The sequence below is a fragment of the Siniperca chuatsi genome, linkage group LG6 (assembly GCF_020085105.1).
Source record: "Siniperca chuatsi isolate FFG_IHB_CAS linkage group LG6, ASM2008510v1, whole genome shotgun sequence".
In the NCBI taxonomy this organism is placed as follows: Eukaryota; Metazoa; Chordata; class Actinopteri; order Centrarchiformes; family Sinipercidae; genus Siniperca; species Siniperca chuatsi.
The window spans coordinates 6,260,844-6,272,192 of NC_058047.1; the positions used below are offsets into that span (position 1 = coordinate 6,260,844).

Sequence of the window (11,349 nt, forward strand, 5' to 3'; positions counted from 1 at the left end):
CAGCTCCTTAATCATGTTAACATGCTGTAGTTCTGATAAGTCATGTTAAAGAAAAACCTATTGTACTCTCACAGCCTAGCTAAAAATGTTTCTTTACACTGTCTCTGAACCTTTCCACCAATTTAATGTGCAGGTCAGATAATCAATGGTGTGTAGTATAAGAGTATAAAACCAGCCAGCACCAGGCAATAAAACAACAGGACTGTCATTGTCATGGTTTTTAGGCTACTTACAGCATTGGTTCAGTAACATTTACTAAATATTACTAAACATATTACTGAGACACAACATTTTATATTTATATAATACAAAAATCATTCTGGATTCCAAATATAATATTAATTCAAATAACTTTACTTATAAAATAATTGTTTTATCACTGCATGCATACACTTAAACAAATTCAATGTGATTCTGATTTAAAGTGCGCTGCCACCCTGCTCTCTAGTTTAATCACATCTGATGAGCTCTGATATGCTCTCCTTCCCACAAACATGATACCCTCAAAAATAACATGTTTGTATTTCACAGATCAGATCAGGATCTGTGTCCTGCCCTCTGGCTCTACCATAAGTGCAAACAATTTATTTGTTCTATAAATCCACTCTACTGTATAGTGTTTGTTCCATTTACTTACAGTACAAAACCTCCCCACCACAGATTCAACACCCCTCTCATGTTTTCTCTTTTCAAAAAAGACAGGAAATATGCATTCGGTTTAGTCTTGAATATGTAGTTAACAATCTAAACGTCATGTAACTAAAGCATAATGCCTATAGGAAAAGTAGGGCAGATCTGATAACATTACTTAAGTCTCATAATATCTTTGGTTCACCCATTGTCTGTTCAGCAGGTATGAGTGCAGCATGTTCATTGGACACCAGCTTCTCTGTGGACTCTAATGAATATGTGGTTTTCTGTATATAAAAGGGCTTTTGGTTATGAATATTAAGTTACTGCCGTTTTGATGGACCAGGGTGATTAAGTGCTTTTACCATCATTCTTTCAACAAACTATTTACCTGCTGCAAACATATTGCAAATATTTGTATTGCAACAACATGCCTGAGTTCTTAGTTTATAGTAGACTGAGGTCAATACAAGTTGAATATTTAGAATCAGGTTTTAATTAAGGTACTTTTAAGTTCACCCTGCTCATCAAGGTACTGCATTTTCACAATATCAATATTTTTAGCTCCATCCCAAGTCCACAAACAAGACAACATTAACTATAACTGTAATTGGAATCCTGACAAGATTTGAACCACTTCATCCATTTATTAGTCAGTTGTTCAATTTAAGAAAAACGTAAATACTGAAGAACAGTAGCAGCTGAAAGGTCAGAATGAAATAGCAGGGACTCAGTGCTTACATACAGTATATACACATTAGGTTTGCACTACTTTCTACCACCATTCTGTGTCTGAAAGTTTCTCAGAGGTCTTTCAACATGTAACATTACCAGTAGTTTCTTTTATGTTCAAAGGCAAACACAGATAGGCAAATCAGACAATTTGTACTTAAAATGCTCATTGTAGGATGAGGTCAATTCACTTTTAATATGACCTATATCATCAAATGACCATAATCAAACTATAAATGCCTTAAACAGGCCATATTCTTATCTATTCTTGAAGAAGAAATTCTGCTTCATAAAATGACCAAGCTAAAAGAGAATTGGCCCTCATACCTACTGTAAATGTGCATCAGGTTTGAAAAGAGTATTAAAACATAATAGTTAATTACAACGTAAATTCCCTTCAGTCTTCCATTCAGGAAGTTGAGTTGAGTGCACTGTGCTGAGTGATACAAGATGTAGGGAGGAAGGGGAAGTTTGGGGAGGCGTTAGTTAGAAGGCCAGACTTCTCAGGCATTGCTCCTTTCGTCTATTGTGAAGGTCTCCATGGGGCCTTTGCTCAGAGCCTTGATGTCATCCAGGAGACTGGTTGGGGTCAAAATGTGAGACGACCCTGTAATCAAAGTAATGAAGAATCATTAAGTCCCAAATTAGAGCATACAACCCTTTACAATTCTGTCTGGCTCCAGCAGGTGGAGTAAAACAGCTGGAAATAAAAACAGTGGCTCTTAGTTTACAATTCGGTGGGTGTTTCTAGGCCAAAAGGACCAATTCAATTGAAATTTATAATATTGTACCAAATCCACCTTTAGTTTATTTGAATGACCACAACTCAACAAGACACCAACTGGATTTAATACGAACTACAGAAATGTTCCTTGTATAGTCAGTGAGTACAAACTTCTCAGGAAATTTAAAGTCAAGTCTTTATATGCCCAGAGAAAGAGGTGATTCAACCCGTAATCTGTGTAATCTTGTATTAATGCTCACCTATTATGACCTCACAGGATTTTACTGCCTGGGTGACCTCGTAGGCAGAACGCATCTCAGAGAAGCTGATTCCTCCTATAACAAAGATGATGAGGCGCGAGCCGGTCCGGCGTTCGTCCTGAGAACCTTTGTGCTTCTGACGGGCACTGTGGAGCAGAGGATGGACAACAGAAACTTACTGAGACAAAATGTAAAAGATAAAGTGGGCGCTGTATCTCCAGAAGTTGGAAAGAAACAGCAAAATCAACATCCTGGCAAGAAAGACAGGGAGAGGGTGATGGATGGATACTCCAAACTAACTCTAGATTCCAAAACCAGACCCAGATCATTCTCATTAGTGGGACTGACACTTCAAACAATCCCTTAACAAACTACCAAATCTAATAGCAGGAGCAAGAAATAGTAGCACAAAATGAACACTGGAGGGCGCTAACTTATCACACTCTTACTGTCTGCATTTGTCTGTAAAAGCAAATTGGAACTTTCTGTGTTTCTGTATAACGTGTCCCTAGGATTGTTTTCTTTGTTTCTTCAGGTGAAAATGAAAAAAGACAACTGCCTATCAATTTTGAGTAATTGACAGTATAAAGAAATATATTTTAAAGTAGTGTTCTAATTTGTGAATCATCATTTGTCACATCACTTCGAAACAAGACAAAAAAGTGTTGGCTATCACAGTCTCATGCAGGAATTGGTAATTTGGATCAACCCTAAAAACAAACTGATCAAAGCATCTCTAGCATAATTTATAATTATTTCCAGAAACTTTTAACCCAGCTCTAGTGTGATTTAAAAAAAAAAAAATACTGTACCTGACAGCACCAGAGCCATTCCAGGCAGCAGGACACTCAGACTGGTGCGGCCATTCTTTGGTCTCCAGTTTGTTCTCCACAGCATCCTGAAAGTAACACATTTTTTATTTATCTTATCTCTGCCAAGCCAATTTCATAGATTTGAGTATTGACTTTTGCTTGTACTTAATGTGAAGTATCCTACTTACATTCATATGCACATACGTCTAGAACCTCTAAGCAATATTAAGTATTTCTTAGAGAGAGTAAAAGGTATTTATAAAAAAGGCTAAATTGACAGTTTTGGAGTTCAACAGCTCAGTGGTCACCTTACTAATGTAATGAGAGGGTTAGCACCAAAATTATTGAAAAATGATTGAAGTTCTGTCGGACCAACACGCCAACACTTAATGGCAGGTTTTAAACATGGGTTTTGATTCGGTGGTGGTGCTACTCTTCTCTTTACAGGAAACCAGGTGCTCTGGTGGTGAAGACTGCTCAAAACTGGCTTTTTATGTAATGACAGAAAAAGGAAGTGAAAAATTGGAGAAGACACAAAAGAACTTAGTATGTCACAGATCCACCAGATCTATTTTTAATGTAACTTAATCTGTTTTCTAACATTTTAATTACAGTACATACAAAGCCCATTTGCAAAAACGAGCCCTACCAACTGGTGTGCCAAAAACTTTGCTTCTAAAAAGACAATCTCAACTTTCTATGTGGCCAAGAGTTTCCTCTTGCATGTTCAACAGACATCATTTGATACCAGCTTGTGGAATTTCACTTCTGTGTAATTACAGAATTGAGATTCAGTCATCAGATTATATTTTAGAAATTACCACATTTTATGACCAAAGGTCACTAGAGTAACTCTCAGTTTCTTCTGTGCTTTATGGCTTACAGCTCAAATAACTTACAAGACTCAAAACAAAATGGCCACAAGCAAACTCAATCACAAGACAAGGTGAAAAGATAAATTAGAGTACTGTGTGCCCAATAGGTCTCTTTTTACAGTACAAACCTACAAAGGTAGCAGGTGACATGACATCCTACCTCCGTTTTAACACAAAACATAATCTCACCTTACCATAATAACCTCTTACATGGAACGCATTTCACATACAATAAAAGCATTTGAGGATCAGTACAGAGGGATGTTGCTAAAACAGATCCCTCAGCGATCAACATACAAGTGGTGCATTATTGTGCCTTTTAGATGCAAAGATGGTATTTTACAAATGGATGAAGCAGTTCAGAACAACGCAAATATGTGACACTGCAAAAATCAGATGACTTGAATCTGATAACCTCTTTTTGTGGTGCTTTCACAGTTCTGTTCATTATTTTTTTCACAAATGCCATTCAGAGGGGGACTGGGGTAGCACAGTGACCTAGATCGAGCTACATATTGCGATTTTTTATTCACTTGTCTCTCCTGATTGAACTGTATATACATTGGATAAAATAAAGGTGTAAATGCTGTGTGATCATGCAGAAATGAAAGCTGATAATACAATACATTATACAATATGGTAATCTCCTCTCACTGACCTCCATCACATCTTTTATGACAGGAGTCCATCTGGAAAGGTTGTACGTCTGCTCCTGGGAACGATCCCGTCTGGTTGGTTTGCGAGAGAAGAAATTAGGCTGGAAACAAAAGTACAAGAAACAATAAACAGGATTCAATTGAGACTGAATGACAGAACTGAACAGATGAACAAGACAACAACAAGATGACACAGTATCAAAAAAATAAATAAATAAAATAGAAACCCTGAGTGAACCACGGTCAAAGTTTCAGCCCCCAGCTACAATTTATCATTGCTGGTAGTTTTAAACCATGGGTACACTCGTTTACAATCAAAAGCATCAAATCAATCAATCAATCTTTTCCTCTTTTTTCCTCTCTTCCACATACCGATGTGATGATAGGGACCCCCAGTTCTTTCCAGTTCAGGATAAACTCTCGTTCATCCTCGATCTTTACGTGCTGGATGAGTTTGTTTAAGTTCTCGTCTGTTGTTCCTATTTACACACACCAAACAAACCAGCATGAAAATCTGATGATTTGATCTGATGAAAATCTGTTTATTTGGACACTCTTCACCTGCATGCTGAAAGGTCCCTGGAAATAAATGGCTACAAAGCAAGATACTACTCTACAGAATGCTAATAAACAGAGTGAAAGAAGACCAGTCTGCTGCACGAGAAGATTGGTGTACCGTTGAGGCTGAAGATGTAGAGCAGCACAGCTCTGATCTTGTCATGGGTGCTGTATGGGTGGAGCAGCACAGGCAGCAGAGTCCTCATGGGGTCTTTCACCTTCATCCCGTCCACATCGGACCCCACAGCAAGGTCCTACACAGAGACAAACAATTATTTTTTTTTATCTTTCATTTAGGCTGGGAATATTGTGAATGTTTGCACTTTTTAAATATTTATTCATAAAGCTCCACATATTTTACACCTGGAAGCTGACCAGTACAACTCACACACTTAGGAGGTGGTCAGAGGTCAGAATTGGTACTCTGGAGCTCATAAGTAGTCAAGTGTCTTGCTCAAGGACACTTCATAAGGGAAGATGCTTGCGGTTATGAGGCTTTCTACCTGGCAAATGTTATACCTACTCACCAAACCACACTGACTTTTTCAAGCATTAGTGAGTAAAAATGATTGGCACTTGTTCCATCAAAACAAATTACAGAGCACAGACAGACCTGTTCAGCTTTGCAGAGTTTCTCCACGTTGTTTGAGAAATGTTGCATGCAGTCCTCGGCCAACTGCAGATGAACAGTTTTCTAGAATTCAGAGAGAGAAACGTTGAGAACAACATGAACAGAACAATGTATAAGTATTGTTACTGGAGTTTCAAAATGATTTCCTTTAATGAAGGACAAAGGTATTTATCATAGAGGTCATAAATTATGACTTTCCATTCTGTTTTGCTGCTAAAAACGTGATGAAGTCAACCCCACACGATACTAGGCTTTGTAAGCACCACACCCAACCACAACATAATGATCACTTATCTTTATAATTACTGGTAAGAAGCAAATATTAGTGTTACATTTGTCCTTAAACCAGTGGCATGTTGTATCCCAAAAGTTGCCCCTAAAAAGTTTGACCCAGGAAGAAACTCTGTTGAAAATCTTAAACTCAAGTTGAATAGATATCTTTAAGGTGAGGGCAAACGGTTGCCAGGCCTTAGGGATACCACTCCAAGAGCAATACAATACTGGTACTGCATACCTCAGTCAGATGTTTACGGAATGCGGGCATCTTCTTCATCATTTGGGCCAAATTGCTAATTGTGATCTGAAAAAAAAATTAAATGAAATGTTTGCTCAAGATACACATTTCAAGTATGAAATATATAGCTCAAGAGATCAGGGAAGCACATAAGAAGAAACCACATCACTGTACCTTCCCATCTGGCTGTTTCTTGCTAGCAGATATTTCCTTTAACATCTTAGGGATTTGTCTATTGTAAGAAAAAATGGGGTTAGGGTTGGGGTGAGGGCGACAGGAATGGGACATCTCCATCCTTTAGATCTTGCACACTTACTCTGAGACCTCAGCAATGTGCTTGTGCCTCAGCTTAACCCAGAGCATGTCATCCTCATTCAGCAGGGCCTGCTTCTCTGAGCCATCTTTAGACTTGTACCTGGCAACAAAAATAACCAGATAATTGGTTTAATCTAGAAATGTATTGTCTAAATTTTAAAAATAGCTTGTCTGCCATATGAGCATGGCGATATGGTGAAGTAAGTATCTTATGTATGTGTGAATACAGTGAGATATGGTACAAAAAGCTTGTATTACTTGTAAGTGTCATTCTGGATATCAACGAGGTCGTAAGCCATGGCCTGGTAGGTCAGCTCATGCAGGATGGGGGTGACGGGGTCAAAACCTCTCTCCACTATCAGCAACTGGGCCTGGGTCTTTCCCTTGTGATAGGGTGGAAATATACAGATTAAAAAAAAGTAATATAACACTTCATTTTTCTCTTTTATAAAAACAGGGGTTACTGTTCGACAGTGACATTTAGCCTTTTTCCTCGCTTTCTGTGATACAGAGCAACCACTGCAAACTTTTCCCTTTTCAAATTTCTGGTGAAGGGCAACATTAATTCAATCTGCTTAAGGCAAAGGAGGAGGGAATACTTTTTTTCTTTTACATGATGCCTTGTGTTAAGCGGTCAGTGGAAAATAATACTGTATTTTCAGGTTTCGACTTACTCCCTGGGCTAAGATCTTGTTTATTCTGTCAACATTCTTTGTTCAGCAGGTGTCTCACCTTTTTCTTGCCACTGTCATCCAGCTCGTAGTGTCGGACCAGCTTATTGTCCACCAGCTCTGCAAGGGCCTTGGCATTCCCCATGTTGCTGTCTCTAGTTATGACATAAATTGTTTTCCATGAGTTATCACAGTCAAGTTATTACACATCAAGGTTACACTGATACCAATATTAGTTAATCCAGCTGACATTTGTAAACTTTAAGCCATGTGTAGAAAAACAGCTTTAAAATCATCCCAGTCAAGTGTTTTTGACAAAAGTTCTAAAGACCACTGTTTTGTTTGTCCATTTGTCTTTTTGTTTTGTTTTGGTATTCTTTTTTTTGGTTTGGTATGGTCTGACTGTTGCTTTTGTATATGTTGTATATATATTGTGGTAAAACTAGATTTGTATTTTATGTAAGATAATAAAAGCCAAACATGGCTCTTGTTTGGGTTTACATTAAGGTTGTGCTCAGCTAGGGCAAAGTGAGGTGACATTTGCAACTGTATTTAAGCTTTATTTATTTTCCGCCACAGTTAGGTAATGTACTCTGTGGTCTCAGTTCAAGCTTTTCTCACAAATGGTCTCCCTCTGCTTGGGGGCTGAGGTGTGTTGTAAGCTGAGAAACCAAATCTTCTCTGACTTACTTCTTGTATCTGACTCCTGGATACTCGTCCAACGTGGCACAGAGCGTGACGAGCTGGTCTGCAAGTGTCTCCAGTGTCTTCATTTTGTCCTGCCTATTGGAACTGTAGATGCTTTGGAAAGCCCCTGGATTATCACATGTGAACACCTGAAAAGCATTCAACACACCAGAAAACCTATTGTTTAAGTGAACAATTTGCATGTCATCATATAATAAAGCAGCATGTGGATCTTTTTTAGTCTCTAATAATTGTTCAGACTCCAGAACTAAATGCCTGAACATGAACAAAAATAAATAAGACTTTATTTACTTTGTAAAAATCTCAAAACAACTGAGAAACTTAAGACCTTTCTGATTTTTCAAAATTCAGAGAACAACCGGTTACAGTTCCACAGCCAGTTGGTTAATACACCGTTTGGAAACTCATTAATTGCATCATAGCTTAAAGCCACCAACACCCATGAAAGATTGACTAAAAACACTGCAAATCCCTTCCTCCCAGAAGCAACATGACACAGAAATGGAGTGTTACAAAATAACCTAAAAGTACACACACTGCAACTACTCACTTGTGCCTCTTGTGGCATGAAGCACAGGTTTATTTCCTTACAGACTCGTATGTACTTCGCACAGTGCAACTTCATATTGTTGAACAGGTCATCTGGACAGTCTGTGGGACCAAAAAGCTTTTAGTTTATATGTTATCTGTTAAACAAAATAAATCATCAAAACAACATTTTGATCATGTTAGACAAAAGGTCTTTTTGTCAGTCATTTTATTATTGCAGTAGAATAAAGTAGTAATTTATAAGTTACTTACAGTCAGTGAAATAAACATATGCTGCTTTATATTTGGGTTTGTTCTTGAAGTCAGCAATAAAGGCATCCACACACTATAAAATTAAATGTAATTCAAGATGTCACAACAAAGTCTGGCAGAAAAACTTGGAAATGAAATTACAAACAAAAAACATCACCAGAATGAAAACTTGAATCCAAATGCAATGTGATCATTACAGGGCATATAATGGCAAACCTTAGCAGTTGGTGACATGAAGTAGATGGCTTTCATATCTGGAACAGGCTCTCTGCTTTTGTACAGGTCCTCCACAACTAAAGAAACAAAATCTTTATTTTAACAGAGTACTACAGACATCCACATACAGACTACAGTTAATTTGGTCTATCACCAGTATTATGTAAAAATAAGTGTTTCACTGTTATGGAAACATAGCCTACTTGTTATTTTCTCTGTCATCAGATCGGACATTTTGCAGCATGATGAGAGGAGCTTGGTGGTAAAGGGGTCCAGAATCAATATCTATGAAGAAGATAAATCGGTAGCGGTCTGTCAAATTATGTACCACACAGTAATATGCTGCTAGGTTGTGCAGCCCCACATGAAAAGTAGTAGCACTGCCAAAATGAGAAATTACAATTATTTTTTGAGTCGCAGTGCATACGTGGAATCAATCATATAAAAGTTGGATCTGTAAAGTGGAGGTTGTCCATTTATGCAATCACAGACTTAGGACTCAGTATTGAGTACATGGAGGATTGCCCTACCTTCCATACATCAGATTTTCTGCAGTCTTCGATAATTGTATCTTTTATTCCTGTAAGAGACACAGAACATAACTCATGTAAAATACCATGAAGAACATGACTGACACCAGAGAAAAAATAACTGTTCATGACTACGCAATTTGAGCTGTAGCTTGGTTCTAGTGCTGAAACACTTGTGGTGGACAGAAAATCACGTGATTATAACTTCAACAATCCATTAGTTGCATAAATCATTGAAGTGAAAGCACTTATTTAAGTTGGTTACAGCCTAATGTATAGAATTGTTTGCTGTTGTGTTTCATATTATTTTAGGGTCTGCATTTTTGGTATTTCACCAACTAAGTAATCACTTGTCAAAACTATTTTAGAAGATGTTAATTCTACTTTATGGTAATTTTGGAGACTGTAATTTGTGGTGTGAAAAGCTGAATCAACATCTCAAAGTTTTGTTTTCCCTTATTTTAACCTCAACCTCAATCTCTGCGACATCTTAACCATAACCCAACCCAACCCAACCAAGGAGGGCAGCGTTACGGGAAACACAAACGTTTTTCGGCGAGGAAACGGACTTCGACTCAAGACGTGTTTGAAAAGTTGACGTTAGGTTTGTGTCAGTTAACTTTAGCTGAACTTATTTGGCACAGTGTTGTTAGTCTGCCGACATGAGGTGGGGCTCCAGGCGAGAGAACGTGATCTTACTCCGACTACTCTCTCCAAAAGTGGGCTACATGAGTCGATGACAGTAAAGTTATGATAAACAACAGCGCCAAGTGTTAACCCAAGTGTAGTCCGCTGTTATTAACGTACCCTATCGATACTTTCCCCAGTCCAAGCGTGTAACGTTAAACTTCCGTTACGATAAACAGCCGAATGAAACTTAACGTTCACTGTCAGTCCAAGATGCAAAGTCACACAGGAAGACACCGTTAATAAAAACAGCACGTAGCTAGTTAATAGCCCTTTGAGTAATGAAAACGTTATGAAAGTGTAACGCTGTTTTACATGTACAATAAACTCTCCCATTGGAGTGAACTTACTCTTCCAAACTATCCTTTTCAGCCCGTGATCTGAGCTCGTTGCCATCTTGTTTTTTTTTTTTTTTTTTTCCTCTGCGCCTCTTGCTCTTCCTGTCCCGTGTGTCCTCGCACTCTGACGTCATCTGCGTCAACAAGTGTGCGACGGAGCGCTACTGTAGTTTTAATAAGTAGAAAGTAAACATTATTTGTAAAATTTTGAGGGAGCCCAAAAGTGAAAGTCGCCAGTGAAGTGGAAAACTGATAAAAAAGATATTGAAAATTATGAGATACGCAATCAGTTTTTTTACTGATCAAGTCAAAATGAGATAAGATACATAATCATGAATATAATAAGAAAAATGTATGAGGTCATAAATCGTGATTTTGATTTAAATCAAAATTATGAGTTGACTTACCCATAATCTTGAGATATGAAGTCAAACACGAGATAAATAAGTCAACCTTCTGACTTACTAAATCAAAATCGTGAAATATTAAGCCATAATTGTGATGGTTTTGAGTTTACCTTACTATCTCATATCGTTGACTTAGTATCTTATAACTTATTTAGTAGGCTATAAGTCAAAATGTTTGTCTTAATATCTCAATTTTGACTTACTACCTAATCATTTTGAGAATCTGTATTCGGAGCATTTAATCAATGTTTTCCTTTTCTGGCAGAAATATCTGATCTACAATT

At 37.7% G+C, this 11,349-nt stretch overlaps 1 protein-coding gene across 2 annotated transcripts; it reads right to left on the reverse strand.

Annotated features, from left to right (window-relative positions):
• Nucleotides 1–1,108: 1,108 nt before the first annotated feature.
• stxbp3 (syntaxin binding protein 3) lies at nt 1,109–10,801 on the reverse strand. 2 transcript variants are annotated; one of them, XM_044200632.1, is made up of 19 exons: nt 10,671–10,801; nt 9,634–9,683; nt 9,307–9,388; nt 9,104–9,180; nt 8,888–8,960; nt 8,637–8,737; nt 8,069–8,214; nt 7,440–7,533; nt 6,966–7,090; nt 6,709–6,807; nt 6,567–6,624; nt 6,393–6,458; nt 5,861–5,941; nt 5,366–5,501; nt 5,062–5,168; nt 4,692–4,790; nt 3,159–3,244; nt 2,347–2,492; nt 1,109–1,969 (listed from the first exon to the last, which is right to left on the reverse strand). In XM_044200632.1, the coding sequence occupies exons 1-19, from the start codon at nt 10,714–10,716 to the stop codon at nt 1,866–1,868; spliced, it is 1,776 nt and encodes a 591-aa protein (XP_044056567.1). In that variant the 5' UTR covers nt 10,717–10,801; the 3' UTR covers nt 1,109–1,865. The 2 variants fall into 2 exon arrangements, with proteins under 2 accessions (XP_044056567.1, XP_044056568.1); XM_044200633.1 differs by lacking the exon at nt 10,671–10,801 and adding an exon at nt 10,441–10,572.
• Nucleotides 10,802–11,349: the final 548 nt, after the last annotated feature.

Excerpts from the sequence above, each read along its gene's own strand:
- stxbp3 (XM_044200632.1), bottom strand. The coding sequence starts at position 10,716 with ATGGCAACGAGCTCAGATCACGGGCTGAAAAGGATAGTTTGGAAGA. Across the intron at positions 6,459-6,566 it reads AGAAACAGCCAGATGGGAAG|ATCACAATTAGCAATTTGGC; the intron begins GTACAGTGATGT and ends TTTTTTTTTCAG. Across the intron at positions 1,970-2,346 it reads ATCCTGTGAGGTCATAATAG|GGTCGTCTCACATTTTGACC; the intron begins GTGAGCATTAAT and ends CTTTGATTACAG.